Source organism: Alosa pseudoharengus, unplaced genomic scaffold (genome assembly GCF_046254945.1).
Source record: "Alosa pseudoharengus isolate Yale_2024_CS ecotype anadromous, Long Island Sound unplaced genomic scaffold, YU_APseudo_1.1 YU_APseudo_1.1_scf_20, whole genome shotgun sequence".
Lineage (NCBI taxonomy): Eukaryota > Metazoa > Chordata > Actinopteri > Clupeiformes > Clupeidae > Alosa > Alosa pseudoharengus.
The window spans coordinates 16641895-16661970 of NW_027468664.1; the positions used below are offsets into that span (position 1 = coordinate 16641895).

Consider the following 20076-nt stretch of genomic DNA (forward strand, 5'->3'; position numbering starts at 1 on the left):
TGCTTGTCCAAACAATGGCGAATTTTCTGCAGCATCAGACCGCTGGCGCTTCTTTCGGTCTCTCTCTCCCCCGACCGACCCCAGGCGCACAATGGTCTCTACAATCTACTCCCTTGTGCTTCACCTATCAGTTCACAGATGCCCGTGCTTCCCTGGCGATGTGCCGGTGTCAGGGAGTTCGGGTATAGGCCATCAGTTGAGAGAGACGTTTGGTTTGTCTTTCGAGCTTTTAGCATCCGCGACCGGTCGGCGAGATAGATGGCGAGACGGCGACATTGCCCGTCGTTGTCGGAACGAGTGTACACACATGCATGGAAGCTGAGGCTCCTTCAACGCCCCGCCCTGCTAACCCGGGGAGGCGAGGACAGAGGAGCCAGTCATTGGACGGCCGAGCGGCGGGGAATCTCAACCTTCCCTGATGCTGCTGAATGCCTTCAGTGAAACGAATTTCTGACTGCATGGTGCGCTAATAAGATTATGTTTAAATATCCAAAAAAATTGGCTATATATGGTCATACCGCCTACCCAACGTCCTAAAAGTCCAAGGCAAATAATTGTTTATTTGTCATCATCATGAGATAAAAAGTGAACGTGAGTTAGATCTAGATTTAGTCTTTAGGCGACTGTATTCATGACCTGGAGTGAGTGTCACACAGGCTAGGCTACTGTAACAACAACAACCTCAACAAAACAAACACAAAAACACTTCACATATGGATTTCCTAATCCACTGGAAAATGTATTTCAAATCCTCTGATCTAAACACAACAGAACTTTTTTCATATGGTCAGGATTAGTGACTAATGTGGGTGAGCTTCTTGGTGTGGGGTTGGGGGTTATGAAAATGCCTTGGCTACTATGAGAATCGTTGAGGATTATTATACCTCTTTGTTTGTTTCCCATCGCTGAGTAAAAAAAACAAACAGTGAAAGCATGGATGAAGAGTAATCTGTTCAATCATTACTCTAGTGGATCAAAACACGTTCAGATCAAGAGGCCTCCTGGCAACAATTGGTTGAAAATATCTGGGCTTTCGGATTTGGAAGGCCGGGGATTGTCACTACCAGCATCAGCATTGCTTTTTTTTAAAAATAAACAAAATCTTTATGTTTCCGAGAATAAGTGGTCGAAAGTATCTGGTCTTCGGATTAACAAGGCCAGGGATTGTAACTCAAATGTACATGGAACTTTTCATGACTTCATTTATGTTTTTTTTTAAAAATCCTTGGGGCTATGTTTCAGATAGGCTACAAAGAATAGCTGTTAGTATGAATTGGGGACTTTGTGTTAGCAACAAGGAATGACTTTGCTTTTGGTGCCCTCCTTGCCTGTAGGCTTATGACATCCAGACATCCATCCATCCACTTTGTTACTCTTTGCAGTGTCAGTTTATTTCTTTCATTGGCATAATACACTGTTTGGTAGCCCTGGTAGCAAATGTAATTTGCTGCCGCTGGGTGCATCTAGATTTCTAGGCTAACTGTTTGGCATACTGGTAGTTGTTTTTGTTGTATTTAAAATGATAATAGGCCTTATAAAATAATAAAAGATAATAATAAATGTATTCTTAGAATTGCATTAATGGTCACATGAATGCATCAACTGGGGTCCACATTCTCTGACAGTATGAAGATGTACTTTTGGCCAGTTCATATTTTTGTGTTGTTAAATTGTTGTGTATTTTAGTTTGGTCTGAACTTCATTTCAACCGATCTGTAGATCTTATGTACTATATGCGATAGAAAGCACACAGATTTGCCTGGGTAGGGAGGGACAGTACTTGCAAACACAGAAACAAAGACAGACTAGAAATGCAATTCCGAGGAATTACACGAGGGGATGCAGTCTGCTGGTTAGGGTGTTGGTGGGGCTGTTGAGCTTGCTGCTAGCTGGTTGGTAGGGTAATTGTGATACCTGCAAAGGTGCTTTTGGAGTAACCAAATTTGAATCTTGTGTGACATGGCATTCTTGAGATATCATACTCAAGGTGTTTTTGACCTTGACATTTGTCCTTCAACCTCCAACTTCAACTCACTTCATCTTTGAGTCCATAAAAACACTCGTACCAAATTTGAAGCATGTACGTCAAGCCGTTCTGGAGATATAATGCTGAATGCATGAGATATGGCTGGGACTTTTATTTTGACACACAGGAAACACTTTAACAGGATGTGTAGTTCAGGTAGAGCTAGATTGTATGCTTAGAAGCTGAGACAGTTGAGTTCCTCACAGGTGACACCTGTGCCAGTGTTCTGATTAGCCTGGGAACTGCTCTGAGAACTACTTAACGAGCACAGCTGGCTCTATTATGACATCACAGCCCCCATTCAAGTCTATGGGGGAAAAATACACTTTTAATTACAAATATCTCAAAAAGTATAAACTTCTCAAAAATGAAAAACGGATAGGACGGTAAAGCCTTGGAAGATCTACGGAACGGTGGATCAACCAAATTTGTACGTTAAGTGGTTTGGGCTGAATAGCGCGCACAAAAAGGTAAAAAGAAAAATAATAATAACTAGAAATGCAATTCCGAGGAATTACACGAGGGGATGCAATCTGCTGGTTAGGGTGTTGGTGGGGCTGTTGAGCTTGCTGCTAGCTGGTTGGTAGGGTAATTGTGATACCTGCAAAGGTGCTTTTGGAGTAACCAAATTTGAATCTTGTGTGACATGGCATTCTTGAGATATCACACTCAAGGTGTTTTTGACCTTGACATTTGACCTTCAACCTCCAACATCAACTCACTTCATCTTTAAGTCCATAAAAACACTCGTACCAAATTTGAAGCATGTACGTCAAACCGTTCTGGAGATATAATGCTGAAAAAGAAAAATAATAAGAAGAGGAGTCTCCGGATTTCAATAGAGGGGATGCATCCCCTCTAAAAAGGTAAAAAGAAAAATAATAATAATAATAAGAATCCGGATTTCAATAGAGGGGATGCATCCCCTCTAATAAGAAGTCTCCGGATTTCAATAGAGGGGATGCATCCCCTCTAATTAAGCTGCTTTTTTCTATCATAAACAAGAAATCCTCCCATATGACATAACTTTAATCAAAAGTCTGTACCACGCATGCTCTCAGAGCTATTCAGTGGTGGAAATACTGACATTTATGGACAGAAACTCATAGAAACAGTGCATTTCTCTGGTCAAAATCTAAGTCCAGGTTGTGGTTAAATCACATAAGCCACATCTTCTAACTTCCCATTGCATACCACTGATATTAATCATGGTCTGTGTCCCTCATTCAGAGTAGAGTATAACTGTGCCTAATCCCTTTCTACGCCCCCCCCCCCCCCCCGGATATTTCATGAACACTTCTATCACAAAGCTGAAGGCAAGAGACCCGTTTTGGTGCTACCAAAATACAACTCAAATAACAGTCAACATTCACTTCTAACATGGCATGTACACAAGAGGGGTCTCGTTAATTACATTAAACAAAGACCTAGTTCTGCTCGTGTGTAGCCATAAGCCTAAGCCCTGTGTTGTGATCCTCTTTCTGGCCACATCACGCAGATCTCATTCATGGGGCACGGCATCATGGGCCGTTCCACTCTGCTCGCTGGACAAGCCTGAGTCCAGGGAGGCAGGAGCCGGCTGCACAAAGCCACCCCCCCCCCCCACCCCACCCCCCTCCACACACACACACACACACACACACACACACACACACACACACACACACACACCAGCAACAGAGACGATTGACCAGGGCTAACCAATCATAGGGCAAGCTGTCACCTTCTACGGATGAAAACTGGTCTGCCATTGGCTGTCAGTGATGGCCCTCTGCATCACCAGTCTGATGGAATGTGGACAAAGGGCTTCCCTTGGAGAAGCTGGCAGACTATGTCAGATAGAGAGAGAGAGAGAGAGAGATAGATAGAGAGAGAGAGAGAGAGAGAGAGAGAGAGAGAGAGGGGGCCAATATGGAAGATGAAGTGGTAGAACTATTTTTATGCAGTGTTAATAATGTGGGAAATTGTCATTTCATCTCTAAAGATCAGGACACATGGATAAAATCAAAATAATACAGGTCTTAAAAATGCAACATTTTTAAATACGCTTCTAGTTTACATTCTTCTTGGGTTGTCTTTGAAGCTGGGTATGTGCATGTTCAAAGCAGGTTTTGATACAACACAAGGTATAATTTAGATACTATTATTATTAGCTGTTTGTTTATGACCTAGGGACTGCATAAAAAATCATTATGCAGTAGTTGAATATGTTAACAGGACCTTAAACTTAAAGAAATTAATATTCAAAGTGAATTTAATCTTTTCTTTGTGACGTTCTGAGGGATGTCACAGAAATTCAAAGTTTATATTCCCCTCACATATTTAGATTTATGAGGTCTAATTGTTGGTGCAACTTCACTTTGATCGCAGTACTACTTTGGGGTTCAGAAAAGTGATTAATGTAGTTGTCCAAAAATGTAAGTTTACTACCAGAATAATTCTAAGCATCTGGCCAAAACGAATCAGATTATGTGGATTACACTGCCACGCAGTGGAGCATTGTAATATTGCATACACAGATGGATTTTATAGGCTACGAAAGTGCAGTGACCACTGGCCAGTACAATTCATTTGCGAAAAAGAAAAGTAGTTGCGCATACATGATCATCCTAAATCATCCAGACGATCAGTGTCTCCAGTGGTTGAAGTAAATGACCATTATAATTCAGGTCTTACATGGATTCCTCGAGAATAGGCCAATGAAAACGTACAGAGATAATCAGAAACAATGGTGCATTGGTGACTGTTCCAGAATGGTTTATACAGGCTGTTTAAGAACCAATTGTTTTATTTCTTCAGATTATTCATGTTTTACATGCATCTCCTCTCACTTACGACAGAGGGCGTCAGTTATCCTTTGGTGACGTCTAACTGCAATGGCATGCAGCGCGCCCGTGTCCCCTCCACGAGCATCCACCTTTAAAAAGCGCTTTAGTGCGACTCCGGTCCGTATATTGCGGCAGACCAAACTCGGCAAGATCCATTGACACAGCGTGTGTGACTACTTGGTCTGTTTTGATCGGACAACAGGCAGAGGTGCTTCGAACATCTGGAAGGTCAACCAGCTAAAACATTAATGAGGTGTATAGTATTGTATAGAATCCAAACGCGGTCATTTGCGAACTTCGATCCACTAGCCCTTAGGTGAGTTGATGTTCTATGGCTTGTTTTTGGCTATTGTTTAGTTGATCAACATCGAGGTGAACATTTGTAGGAGCAAGTTTATTTATCACAGTATGTTTCATGAAATAAAATGAATGAGATCTGTAGGCTACAACAGGACTGTTTTCTTCAACTGACATGATGACACAAGTACACACGTACACGTTTGCATATTGTGTTACTCTGCCTGTTTCCAGTCTTACTCACAAGGGTGCATGTAATGGATCAATTGCATCTCTGGCACAATATGAAGACATTTACTATACTTTCTAGTGGCAGCCTATTCTGTAAAGAATTATGACGTAGGAATACAGAGCCCGGGAGGTGTGTTATAGAAATATAACATATTATGTTTTGTATATCGAGAGAATACTAAACTATGTGTGCTCATTAAAAAAAAAAGTGCCCTGGTTACATTTTACTCTCATCTGATTGTGCTCTCATCTCAGTAAATTGTGCGCTCGTTTAAGTGTGATGGTTTTGCTAAATAGTGTGCTCGTTTTAGTAAATGATGCACCGTGCCCTTGTTTTATTCAATTAAAACGAGAGCACAATTTAATTTAGTCAAATGAGCGCACTATTTAGTAAAACGAGCGCACTATTCACCATCGTTTTCTTGCCTACTTCAATGAATGTCCCTTTAAAACAGAGGTAAAATAGTTTCGTACTGACTGCCAATCTATACTCACCAAATATGAGCCTACCAAAAGTTCCACATGCAAATGGGATGCTTTCTCTATTTTGTGTTGTCTATTAAGACTTGGCTATGATTGATAAACCGACTTTCCGTGTTGTGTCGTGCCAACTCTCAACTTTCTCCTGTCACTAATCACATCTTCCTGCCTTATTGACCGATAGGAAACGGTGGCCGTAATCTAAATTCAAGTTGGCTAGCTCGAGAGGCAGACTGAAAGCTGTGATGTAACAAACCAGATCTTGCATGGGGAAGACCGTAACCAAGGACAATGACGTTGGCATGAATGTTTTAGGAGCCGGACTGAAGTTTGCGCACGATTTCATAATGAGATTTAAAAGCATTTGATGTCGAAGTAGCCTAATTGGTTGAGATATATAACCCCCGCGTTTCAGTCAGTTTTCCAGTCACATGATTTGCAACTCAGCAGGATGTGAACAAATGGTACGGAGAAGCTGCAGTCTTTCTTTTGACAGACTTTTTTAACCGTCACTATTTTAGCATGCGGCGATGGGTCTCCACCCTGCGCTCGGAACTCGAAGGCTTGTAATTCTTCAACCACCGCGCGCCTCCCTCTGCTTGTGCTTTGACGACTAGGTTACAGCCTCCTGCAAACAATCCCAGACTAACATCCACGCACTAGACATGGTCATAATTTCCACTCTGCGCAAATGTACATGTCCATAGTGGCTTTTACACAAATGCTTCTTATTATATGTTCACTATTTATCAGAATGCTGTGGATTTCCATGTGTAGGCCTATGTGGATCTACTGTGAGTAGGCCTACTTGTAGTTGCCAGTGAGTTATAAACTTTGGCAAAACACAATGTGTAAGCACAGCTGTACTCTACTCAACCTGATCCAAAACAAGATTTGCCAGTGAGCGTATCTCCTGTTCACCTCCCAATTTGTTCAATTTTTCACTGTCTAGTTCCACTGCACTTTACAGCCACTTAACTCAATCCATCACTTTTGTAAACCACAGCCAGCCATCACACAAAGCAGAAACTTGGGAGGAAGACAAGACACCAAACTGACATGGAGCAATCCGGGCATAGACCAGGGTTTGTGTGTGTTTGTGTGTGTGTGTGTGTGTGTGTGTGGTCAGGCAGCTTTGGCCTGTCACATTGGTTGCTCTCCATCATTCAAGCAACACATGACAAGAGATAATTGTGATTTATAAGTGCACGCTAATGCATGTTTTGGAAGCTGGTTGTTAGACATGGTCAAGTCACTAAAGCCTGGTGAAGGTCAGGGTGCTCCTATAGCTACCCTAAAGTGGGCTACAGTCCATCTAACCATCTACAGCTGCCTGTCGATGGGTCAGGAAGGCTCGCTGGAAGATGGTGGGCACTTAGGGCGCATGATCGAGAGGCATGGGCAGGCTTCTGTGGCACTGACAACAAGGGGCTGAAGTGTTTATGTACCACTTAAGTCTGGGGGGAGGGTGGGCAGGCGGGTATCATCAGCAGGGCCCTCGTGGCGCACAAGTGCCCCCTCGAGTGTCAGATGCAGCGTAGCCCACAGCGCGCTGATAGACGTGTGGGTTTGGAGTGAGATGGCATTTGGGGCTCTGGAGGGATATGGCCAATGCCTGGCACCAACACAGAAGTATCAAGGCTGTCTGTTGTGTATGGTGGTGGGAGGGTGATGACACTCTAGTGAGCTCTTTGGATGGACTTGAGGGAGGCAAGGGAAGACGTGTGTGTGTGTGTGTGTCTGTGTGTGTGTGTGCAGGAGTCTCAGTGTGTATGTTCGAGTCCTTGAGGAGGAGTGAGACTTTGTGTGTCAATATGTGTCTTTCCAGTAAATACATTTTAAATGTAATATCATCAGCTTAGCCAGAGTGGCCCCTCTGCAAGAAAAAAGAATGACATGAAATGACTTTGCACGATGCCAGGAAAATTGCATTGAATTTTGAATTGAATAGATGACTCTTCTGCATGACATCTGTGGCCAATTTTGTGCAATTTAATTCCGATGAACACGCCATCTCATCATACCCCACTGCACCCCCTAGCAAGTTGATGAATATTAATACCAGTTTTCATCCATTTAGATTTCAGGGAGCAAAGATTTCTGCGATGATTCACCGATAGTTAATACTATTATACCTATTTAGTACCGTTATTTAGTACACAGTGATTCAGCCTAATCAGTATGTATGAATCTTGTAAAGTCAAAGATACAGTGTAATCTTTTCCTCTGCTCTCTTTCTCTCTGTCTCTCTCTCTCTCTCTCTGTCTCTCTCTCTCTCTCACTCACACACACACACACAAGCAACCAAACACACACTTACTTTCTTTTCTCTCATTCATTCAGGTATGAATATTGCTGAATATTGTCCTTTTATTCATCTGTAATATGCCATTAGTAATCAGAAGCTATAAGGCCCTGATGGGAGCGTAGTTGGCGTAGGGTACCACCCACCTGAAATTGGCTGGTCATGCCAAGGCTGATTAGCCCACAGGTGGTGGTCTGTTTAAAGCACAGTGTTAGCGATGTGCTCCTTATTTATTAATGAATAATTCAACAGAGGGTCCACCCACTCAAATGCACAGCCAGGCAGAATAGTTCTCTTTCTCTCTCTCTCTCACCTCTCACATACAAACAAACACACTCCTACAAGCATACACACACACACACACACACACATAAACACACACACCTACAAGCATATACAGTACACACACACAGACACACACACACACAAACACACACACACACACACACACACACACACACACACACACACACACACACACACACACACACACACACACACAGACAGACCCAGAGACACATGGTACTGATTTCTGCTAACAGCCAGCCACTAGGGATGAGAGTGTGTGAGTCACATCTCTAATGCTGCCATCACCATTGGCAACGTCGAATGCTCTTCTCACCGGCTCGTCTATCCCTATATTAGCGGCTGACAGGTGGGAGGCTGTCATGGATCCAGGGCCCCTGGTTTCTCTAAACCTTTGGCTCCTCAACAAGATATGAAAGCCCACAGATACTATTAGACGTCACTTTCCAGCACTCGGCCCCAGACCTGCAGCAATTACCTCGCGGCTAATTGGTTTCCATTGTGTAATTTTGCCGTGTTTAGACGTGTTGAATATTTCATGCGTTTCTTGTTCTCCATGTATCTGGGTGACTCTTCCAAGGGCACCCCTGAATCAATTTGCGTCGTGTCCTTGACAGTTTCGACACAGCCATTGCTCATAGCAAATGATAACAAATCTCTGTCGCACACACACTGGGTGTGTCTACAGGGGAAAACATTGCTGGGGATTTTTGATGCACCAGGGAGCAGGGCCACCAGTGAGAGACAATTGGGCTCTGGCCAGTGTGGGAAAAAGGAAATTATTGTGTATGTGCATTGTGATAGCTTTTATGATGACATATAACCTGCTGTTTTTGGTGTGTGTGTGTGTGTGTGTGTGTGTGTGTGTGTGTGTGTGTGTGTGTGTGTGTGTGTGTGTTTATTTCCAGCAGTCCTGCAACCGTGAGCTGAATCCAGGATGAGCTACTGAGGCCGGATTGCCATTGCCACCGTCGTGTTGCAGAGGGAGGGAACTCGTCAGCACTGTGATTGGCTCATTTGGTATTTTGGTGGCAGGCTGCCATGGCAAAGAGCCCAGAGGTGAAGTTGGCCGTGTTCGGCCGAGCCGGCGTGGGCAAGTCAGGTGAGGTCACAGTGTGTGTGTGTGTGTGTGTGTGTGTGTGTTCCAGATGTTTGACATGTGCGCTCTGTCTCCGTTCCGTTGCGGGCGTGTATTTGCACCAGGTACGACTCTTATGCGGGAGCAGCTACTTATGCAGCTCAGGAGCGGCTACTCTCTTTCATTGTATCTATACACAGGACCGCTTCAGACCCGCTTTCCTCTCGTGAGAAAATCAGGCTCCACTTCAGTTCTCTAGCTGGTGCACGGTTGCAGTGTGACTCGTGCTGCACCTGAGACATATGCTTCATAGAGGCGATGTGAAAGCTCAAACCTCTTAACATGGGCACTGAAATGAAAACGGACAATCACTCTAATATCATTGATTGATTAATTTATTAATTGATTGATTGATTGATTCATTCATTCATTCATTCATTCATTCATTCATTCATTCATTCATTCATTCATTCATTCATTCATTCACTCACTCACTCACCCACCCATATAAAGCCATGTATGTGCCTGTCCTTTGTTCCTCCACTTTGTCTTGTAGATGTGGTAGGTCATTTCTGCATCATTCTGTCCATCTGTTCAATCATCCACACTCATCCATCCATCCATCAAATAAGTCAGACAACTTGGAGCACACGAAACCAGTAAAAATATGGAGCCATCCAAACATTAACACATTGTAAATCTGTGTGTGCCTGGACATTAACCAAACGAGCCACTTGGCTATGTGTACATTCGTCCAATGTGTTTAGCAGTTATTCTAGCGTATGGCTTTGCCTTTCAAGTGTGTATATGTCTCAGTGGATTTATTCCTCTGGCCATCTACTGATGGACACACACCAGGGGAGTGTGTGACTGACAAAACAAAGCATACACGTCCAGTAAAGATGTCAAACCGTGCAGATGAAAGGCTGCGTATTATGTGTCGTGTTAAGCATGAGAGAGTGTGAACACACTTGTCATATTGATGTCAACCATTAACCTATGCAGTACGTTGGCAGTTTCCCCAGATTCACACCTAGTGCGCATTCAGTGTGAGAGTCATCAGTTGCTTTGTTATAGCGCCTTGCCAGATTTTGATAGCGGTGTTTGTCTACAGCTTTCTTTGCACATTTCCTCATTATTGTTCTCACAATATGGCAGAGTAGCAATATGTGGGAGTTGTGATGACTATTTCTGTGCCTAAACCACAAATGAGTAATGCATGTGATGTCCATATGCCCAAGAGTGAGAGTTTGTGTGTTTGCGTGTGTGTGTGTGTGTGTGTGTGTGTGAGCCAGACCAGCTGTTTTGCATGTGCGGTGTATAGTTTCATAAATCATCACAGGTGTCTTGGGAAATAAATCCCAAGAAGCTTTTGGCTGTTAGCCATGCCTGTAAGTGAAACATGTAGGCCTTTTTATCTCATTGAAAATATGCTCTGTGTCTTGTTTAGCAAGTTTCAATGAATATTTATGATTATCCAGCAGGATTTTGCAGCGCCAGTGTTAATTCATGTTTTTACGAAACATGGAAGTGAATATATACTGTAGATGTATGTATGTATATGTCTTCATAGCGGTCGTGAATCTCTTTTCTTGCTGCTGGCACCGTCGCAAACATAAATAGAGCCACATTTTTCAGAGAGCGCACCTTGATTTTCTCTCTCGCTTCCCATTTGTAAGCAGGAACGACGTGCAGCGCAGGTTATAATGAGTGCAAACACTTCATTTGTCAAGCGACTGTTTCCCCCTTTCTCGTTGTCCGCTCTTCCTGCCTTATTTTCTCCGCCAGAGGTAACTGAAATGAAGTGGCGTAATTTGTCGGCACAGAGAGGAAATGTGAGCCAATGCGGAGGTACCTCGTCGCCTTGGCGCTGAACGCAAACAAGTTTTTTTTCTCTCATTCGTGTCGTTCTTTCAAGATCCAAGATTAATTTCTTGCTACATTGCATTATACGTGCGTAAAGACAGTTGAGGAGTATGTTTGCGAACCGAGAGTTCCACACTATGATATGACAATTACACTCAGGTATTTTTCCCATAGATTGTATAAAGAACACTGAAACAATATATCATTCGCATAGAATTCTAGAAGGAGCCAGGAAAATAATTCAACAGGTTAAAAAAATAGATTATTATATATATGTTGAATGCTTGAGTATATATGCTTGAGTATTATATGTGAGTGCTATGTTGTGAGTGTTGTGCTGATGTAGTCGTACGTCTGAGTAAGTGAAAGTGTGTGTGTGTGCTTGTGTCTTTTGTCCCCAAACCCTGATCTTCCCTTAGTTGACCACGGGCACCATAAATAATCAAAGGGGTTCCATACGGTCCCGCAGCCAACCGGCGATGGCCGACTGTTGGGGCCTCAGGCCTGGGGACGCAGGAACGAGGCCAAATCATATTTTACAGCACTTCCGAGTGTTATGACATGGAGTAGAAAGAATTAGCTCTCTCTTGTTATACTGAGCTGGCTTGGCAACGAACACGGGTGGAAAATAGGACTGCATAACAAGAACCGGACACAGAAATATGATCTAATTGTGCCAAAACGCTGAGGTTTGTCCTGAGACTAAAAGTAGTCATAGCTGGTTTCCTGATGTACAACACATATGTGTGTAACAGAGTACTGAGGAGAGAGTAGAGAAACAGCTAACGTTAGCGCAACAAAACATTCGGTCATTTTTATTCGGTCTGAGCAGTCAGGAGAGGTCAGGAGAGGGTAGGGGCCAATTATGAGTCGACAAGGAATGTGGCATTTTGCTTGAGGTAGCCTACTTCACATTTGCAAAAATCATGTCCAAGTTGAAGGATCAAATTTTCAGGGGGTTGTCAACATCGGGCCCATTTGAGAGGGATGGTTGACTGAAATCAGTGTGAGTCTGATTAGTGGCTGAGTTGTTGAAAGCCCAATAGGCAGTGCAGCATTGCTTTGCCCTGAGGTTGTAAATCAGAGAAGGTTTCCATCTATTGGCCCTTGACTGAAAAAAAATGTGTTTTCAGCCATCATCACCTTCTGATCCGCTATAAATTAGGCTGCAGAGTGTGTGTGTGTGTGTGTGTGTGTGTGTGTACATCTGTGTACAAATGTGAACACACACCCTTACACAGACCTCAATACACACACACACACGCACACACCCACTCACACACCCACACACGCACGCACACACGCACACACCCACTCACACACCCACACAGTCAGACGATAATAGATGTGACAAGTTTGACCAGTAATTGCTTTATTTAGTTGTCACTTCTGATTACAGATCACACAGAGCAGTTCACTGCTGTGTTCCTCCTCACTCGGGCCACTCCATAATCACCCATGTCATGTCCTGCAGTACCCAAATAGCCACCCAAATGCATGTGAATTAGTTTGACTATGTGGAGAATTAAATCTATAAAAACTCACCTCACCCTCAAAACCATTTCCCACTTTCGGTTTAATCGTTATCTGTACCATGCAATCTTTGTTTGACATTGACTGTTTGGAAAGCTGTCAAATCTCCTCTTTAGACCTCTGTTTGTCCCTTATTTCCATCTCAGTCAGGTATTTATGTGATCTGTGCAATGTACCGGCAAAAGGGCATTGTTTGCATATCATCTGATCCAATCAGTGGCTGTAAGGTGGGAGGCAACAATCTCACATCCCTGGAGAAATATAAAGTGAAACAGCAAGGCTGAAATCAGGTCGTTATTCGCACATCTATAGACCCTTTCAACAAGGTAAACAAAAACAATGCTTGAACGTTCTATTTGGGCCCCAATCTACTTCCTCTGCATTAAGATTACACATGGAATGTTAAAAAGGAAGTCTTGTGGGGCCAATTATGATGCTGATAATGGAACTCTCTTGAAAGGGTCCATACAGTAACACGGATCAGGTATTACTTGGAAGTTGTTAATGGTACCTTGGTAGAAAGTCTTTGGGGACATACCCATCTGTATTTCCGCATGCAAATCTACACTATATGCATAACAATTCAACTGGAGGAGCAAAGTCTCACCAATACCAAGGTCCTAGGTTTTGTTCTCAAGAGTAAAACTGCTTACCTTTCTTGTGCTTCTTGATTGATTTGGATAAAAGTATTAGCTAAATGAATACATATCTGACATGACGAGCTAGAGGCTTTTTGCTGTTTATTGCACATTCAATCAACACTAGCAGTGAGTTTGCTGAGACGCTTTTCTGATTGGGTTTAGCCTCTTTTGAAGAGTGGTCTGTTCTGGCCAACGCCCAACACTCATGGTTTCCATTGGCATTTGCAGACAATCAGTGCCATCTACCACCTACGCACACAAACACACGCTCACACAGATGCTCACACACACACAGACACGCCCATGCATGCACACACGCTTACTGACACAAACACACACACACACAGACACACACACCACACACACACACACACACACACACACACAGGTTCACACGTTCACACGTTCACACACAGACACATTCTCACACACACACACATGGTCACACAGACACATGCTTGCACACACATGCACACGCACAGTCGCACACACACACACACGCACGCACACACACACACACACACACACACACACACACACACACACACACACACACACACACACACACACACACACACACACACACACACATATTTACGAAAGCACACACTTGAACACACAAATGCATTGTTTTCAGTGGGAGTTGAGAGCCAAGGGCATTATTAATGGCATCCATTTTGTCAGAGGAACATGAGCGTGACCACAGCATTAGCTCGGAATTCGTACATCGGAACAATCAGACGCTTGTTGGCTCGAACAGAGCATGAAGGAATAGGTATCGTCTGCCAACGTAATCACACATAGTTGATCATGTGGCAAGAGATGGTTCCGGAACCAGAGATGATATTCCTATATGTTTGTGATTATAGCCATTGGGACCAGGTGGACAGTGGCGTCTTCTGGTCATAAACAAGGATGAAAGTACCCATGCCCACGCCTAGCAACAGATATATTGTTACAGTTATATTGATACTGATACAGATTGTTTTACTGATGGAGATGAAAATAAGTAACCCCACAAGACACAGACGATTTAGCTTTTTCATTCCTGTAGTCATTCTGTACAGCCTACTCTCCTCCCTTAACCTTTCTCTTTTATTAAGCTACCTTGGGTATCTTGAAAGGTGCTATATAAAACAAAGTTATTGTTATTATTTAATATTATTAGACTGGGCTGGGTGCAAGAATCTGTCTGTCTGTTTTGGACCAGCAGCTGTGAGGATTGCGAAGGAGCCTGACTTTGTTCTGCAAGTCACTGCTGAGCTTATTTTATAAGATGAGTGTCTGGAATCCCAGACACAGTGTAAATTCCTCTGTCTGTTCAGGGCTGTCAGTCTCATTTTGCCACACGCATGGACACACACACACACACGCACACATACGGACACACACATGGACACTCACACCACACAAGCAAATATACAGCTGACTAAACACACATAAGTAACACAAAAGGCAAATACAGTCTGAAACACACATGAGAATCTGGAAAATGGAAAAGGACTGCCAGCAGGCTTACATATGTGCTCAAGCTCATGTACACATATACTTAGAAATGAAGGCACACACTCACACACGCACGCACACACACATGGACACCACGTAGACACCCCCCCCCCCCCCCCCCCCCCCATCAAAGGCACCTAGTGGTGGGCAACCAATGAGGCAGCATCCCTGCTGGAGTGGGACCCCCCCCCCCCCCCCATAGTGGCCCAAAGATAACAATAATAAAGGCTGCTGGTCGCCCTCGGCCCTGGAGGAGACGGAGGGAGGGAGGAGAGGGGCTCAGGGGTGGGGGGGGGGGGGGGGGGTTTATGGAGCCAGAGGCCTCCTCAGGTCATGAATCAATTTTAATGGGAGTGGCCTCAGGCTGCTCCCTCAGGGCAGAGGCCTCACGAGCTGCGTGGGTAAGGTCAAGGTGTGGCTATGTGTGTGTGTGTGTGTGTGTGTGTGTGTGTGTGTGTGTGTGTGTGTGTGTGTGCATATACACCTATTCCTACACACACACACGCAGGCCAAGGCCAGTTTATTAAAGAGAAGTGGTCACACTCTTGAGATGGTGAGCCATGAGTTTCGCAAGAGTAAATACAAGTTTTGAAGTTAAGACTAGCATCGCGTAACAGGGAGCGACCCCTCTGAAGATGTTATTGACATGCTCCCTCACACACCCACACAACCTTTTTTCCCCTACAATCCTTTTTTCCAGTGAAGTGAGAATACTGTATATGGTTGATTGGTTTCTTACCATCTTTGGCTTGTATGGTATGTGAAGAGATGCAGAGGAGGTGGTGGTGAAGCAGGTATGGTGGTTACCTAGGATGGTTACCCGCAGGCACCGAAGCATTTTCAAGATGAATCATTTAATTTTTTCCTGCTCTTGAAGCAAAAAATATGATATGGCTGTACCTTTATGTATAATCAATCATTCTGTGACACCAGACAGCAGACCAGATGCGGTTATTTGTCTTATCATGCTAGGCTGTCAAATTCAAAGACTGTAATAATGAACCCCGCTGTGCTTTGTGACTGCTTGTGGCACATTCTGTGGAGCTAAGAGCATAAAGAAAGGAGCTGTTGAAAATGTTCCTGAAATACACCGACATTGACTTTGAAATGCATTGTGCACTACTTAAATTAGTCAATCTAATTGGGCTTATTACGCAAAGGGAGTCGATAGTGCAATTACATTTGACATGCCTCACCACCTTGTCCTTAATCCAACTTGAAACCTGCTCAGAACTTCACAAACAGACATGATTAATAGGAACCAGATGCCTTCGAGCAGAAGTAAGGACTTTTGGTCAAAAAAATGAGCAACATAATACAAAATCCCTCCAAACATCCACGACAGCAGCACTGGGGGAACTAATTTAAAAAAAGCTCGCTTGCACGCTAACTCTAGTCCTTTGGCCATAGCTGCCAACATAGTTTCTACATTTTCGCAGGGTGATTCGGACACACACAGAACAGCTTAGTGCATAGCCTGGACATCTAGTTGAAATGACAGATGTGTTTATCTCCTTTATATACTATGAAAATGAACGTGAAGATGATGCCAGTACGAGGTGCCTATAAAAATATGCATCAAGCAGTGGCATATTGTGGCATACTCTCTCTAATCGATATAGAATGGGAGGCAGGTAATGGAAAGATTGAATTTAAACACACAGACATTAGCGGACATTATTGACATACAGTTCACATTCAGTTACATTTCTTTTTGCATTCGTTTCAGAATTCTTTTTGCATTCATTTTAGCTGAAATGGAAATACTGGATGGCATGGAATTAGAGGAAGCTTTGGTTTTTCCATGGAGCCCCAAGGCTTTGTTGCATGTTTTCACAATAAACGCAGAGAGGAACAAAAGCGATAGCACACTCAGACATAATTGCAGTCACTGGAAACAGAGCCGTACAAGCAGATGCAGATGCAGTAGCACAGCTGTTTGGGAGCACTCAGTAACACCATCAGTTTACCACCCTCCCACTGCGCGTTTGGCTCGAAAGAGACCACGCTGACATTCAACTCATTCTTCACAGTTTACTCGCTCTGTAAACATGGGCACGGAACACATTGGCCCTGGTTCGAGGGCCTAATTGAGAGAGCCTGTTCGTGCCATCGAAGGTTGGAAAATAATCCCCTTGTCCATTTTCGGGGGGCAAATAATGTCATTGCCCTTATAGGTCGCCTCCGAAATATAAATAAGGGTCGATCACTGTCTTTATAAAAATCAGTCACTTGTACTGCTGCTGTTGCCCTTCGCTGCGCTTGCCTTTTATGGCGTTGTTGAGCGAGATTTCTGACAACGGCGTTTCCACCCTGGTGGGATCGGACCCGCAGTGCTGGGTCCAGACAGAGCCCTTGGGGTTGATTGGAATGTATTCCTCATCTCACGGTGGCTTTCCATCACCAAGGCCCTCATGTAATCGCCGCAGCCATTGACTGTCTCATCAGCATCGCTATTCAATGGCACAAGAGTGTGAATCAGAGTCCTGGCAGTGCACTACAGGGAGATAAGATTCCTCAAGAGCTCTACTGTGAAGATGTGGGTGGGGAGTGGAGCGGAGATGGCAGCTGTGTGGTGGTTGGGTTAGACAGGCCTAGTTTGGCAGGGGAGATGTTTCTCATTTTCTGTTTTTTGAGTCGGAAGGCAGAGGGGAGCCCCCCTCCCCTAACCCCTTTCTTCTTCCCCTTCATCCTTCATATACACCCCCCCACCCCACCCTCTTACCCCTACCCAACCACCCCGAAACCTTGTGAGCGTTCGATGCTGTGTCAGTCTATGTAATGGGCTTATGTAAGAGTGTGCAATCAGAGGGGGAGTCAGGGTGGGGGTGGGGACGCTGGAACCGGCGATGGGTGAAGACTGATGGGTTCTGTGCGCAGAATACCCCCGAAGCCGTGACAGGAATTCACAACACGCTGCAGCTCAGCCGTTCTAAGCCCTTTAAATGGATTCTGAGTGGGCACCCCAGGAACAAGGTGAAGTTGCACACACGCCTCATCCATTTTGAGCTGAAAGAAAAGCACTTGTTATAAATGAAAAACAGCCTCCTTTTGTTTTGCTCAGAGACATTTTGGTCCAAAATTTGGTTTTGACAGTGTGATGTGGTGCTTGGCTTAATCCATGTAGAGTATTTGAGAGCTCAGTTTCATCAAAAACAATATTTAGAGCCATTGTTTTCCTGCCCGGATGGATAAGAAAAGAGAGATATTTGTCAGACAACACCTCATCGCTGTCTCACAAGAAATACAGCAAACTTCTCAGCTGTCACCCTCTTCATCCAAAAGAGAGAATGTCAAGTCTTAGCCCAGTAAACAGAGAGAGGCTAAAACAGAAAGTGCCATCCAGCTGAGGCAAGGCAAGTTTCAGGTCCCGTTGCGAGGGCAGCACGGAGCTGTGACTTACAGCGTGCTCCCTCGAAAAGGAATCTGTGTCTAGGCTCAAGTTTATGAGGTTTAATATTCCAACTGCATCCGAAGGCCTCATAAAGCATTCCAAGATCAGACCACCCTCCTTTTCCACGGGATGGTTTTACAAGCCTGCATAATTTACAGGATCTGCTCGTCATGCTGGGCTTCTCCAAGCGAGGAGATGCAGGGATGGTGAAGAGCTCTCCTGCCAAAGGCACTTTAAAGGCATATTTTTATATGCTGTAGTCTAGGATGCTAGATGCTTTTGCTCTGATTTCTTTTTTTTTTAATTCCTGAATGAAACAGACAAAGTTTCTTGCCAGGCAGAAGTTATTCTGAGGTGAAATCGTTTGAAAAAGGCTATAATCACAAAACTTTTAAGAGGCTTTTTGAAAGGGCATTTGAAAATCATTAAGTGTCCTTCAACACATTTAGCTGTCCGTCTGACAGATGAGCTCCAACAAAGTGTGATTAAGAAGCATATCATCAAGATGTGGGCCAATTTGGAGCACTGTTATTTTCTCAGTTTGCTCGAAAAGAACATTGCAGGTTAGCGTGAAGGAACGTCACGCAATCAGCACTCTTAACTTTTAGCCTCCAGCTATGTTGCTGAGAATGTGGACTGCAACGTGTGCGCAAAGCAACCTCGATCAATACGGCATCTGACGGGGGTCGTAAAAGGATGCACACGTGCCCACATAAACCTGTCTCCTTGGCTTTGCTCAAGTGCGGGCCAGGTTAATGTCTAAGAGGGTATCTTTACTGTCTCTCCCCTCTTGCCAATGCTCCCTCTTCTCAGCTCTGACAGAGCTAATTAATGATAGCGTCTCTCTCCTGGCCCATGGCTTGAGAGGAGGTATTGATCCCCAACCCCGCTGAGGGGAGGTCAGATGGGAGGGCGGGTGGAAAAAGAGGAGGTGGAGGAGGAGGAGGAGGTGGTGGAGATGTACAGTACCTGCATGAGGGCTTCTGGGTGTGAAAAAGACACAGACAAGTCATCCGTGAGCCGGTTATCTGTCACTGACCCAGAGGCGGAAGGCAGGTGTCTGCTTGTTTGCTGATACCCATCAAGACTGTGTATGTGTGTGTGTGTGTGTGTGTGTGTGTGTGTGTGTGTGAGAGAGAGAGTAAAATATAGGCCAGCTATTTTAAGCCTGTACAAGGTAAAAACAATTGACTAAATTAAGTAATGTAAGGATTTTAGGGAATATTTTTTCATTTTTAATGTCAGTGTTATTAGTGTCCGGAAATGTGACAGCACTCATTAGATGGTATAAGAGAGAAAATCTATGCCATTGACAGCTCAAATTGCCTTCAATTGCTTTTGATAACTTTTGGTGTTGGGCCTACAATTTGGTATTGGGCTCCGAAATTTGCCCTGTGCCCATATTTGGAGTACTGATATACACATGGTACAAATTTGGAGACAAACTGAGAGAGCCATGTGGGAAGTGTTTCAGATTTGAGATGATCTCGCAGCCAGGTGGAATAACTCCCTTACATTAGATAGATAGATCGATAGATAGATACTTTATTGATCCCCAGGGGAAATTCAAGTTATCATGTAGATT

General features: G+C 44.0%; 1 protein-coding gene across 2 annotated transcripts in view; it reads left to right on the top strand.

Moving 5' to 3' along the window:
- Window positions 1-4990: 4990 nt before the first annotated feature.
- rerg (RAS-like, estrogen-regulated, growth inhibitor) overlaps window positions 4991-20076 on the top strand; it is a 35635-nt gene continuing 20549 nt past the window's right edge. Inside the window, exons 1-2 of one of the 2 annotated variants that reach the window (XM_076296712.1) lie at window positions 4991-5170; window positions 9382-9575. In XM_076296712.1, coding sequence (XP_076152827.1) covers window positions 9515-9575 — 61 coding nt within the window. In that variant the 5' untranslated portion in view covers window positions 4991-5170; window positions 9382-9514. The remainder of the gene's footprint in view (window positions 5171-9381; window positions 9576-20076) is intronic. The other variant, XM_076296711.1, reaches the window with a different exon arrangement.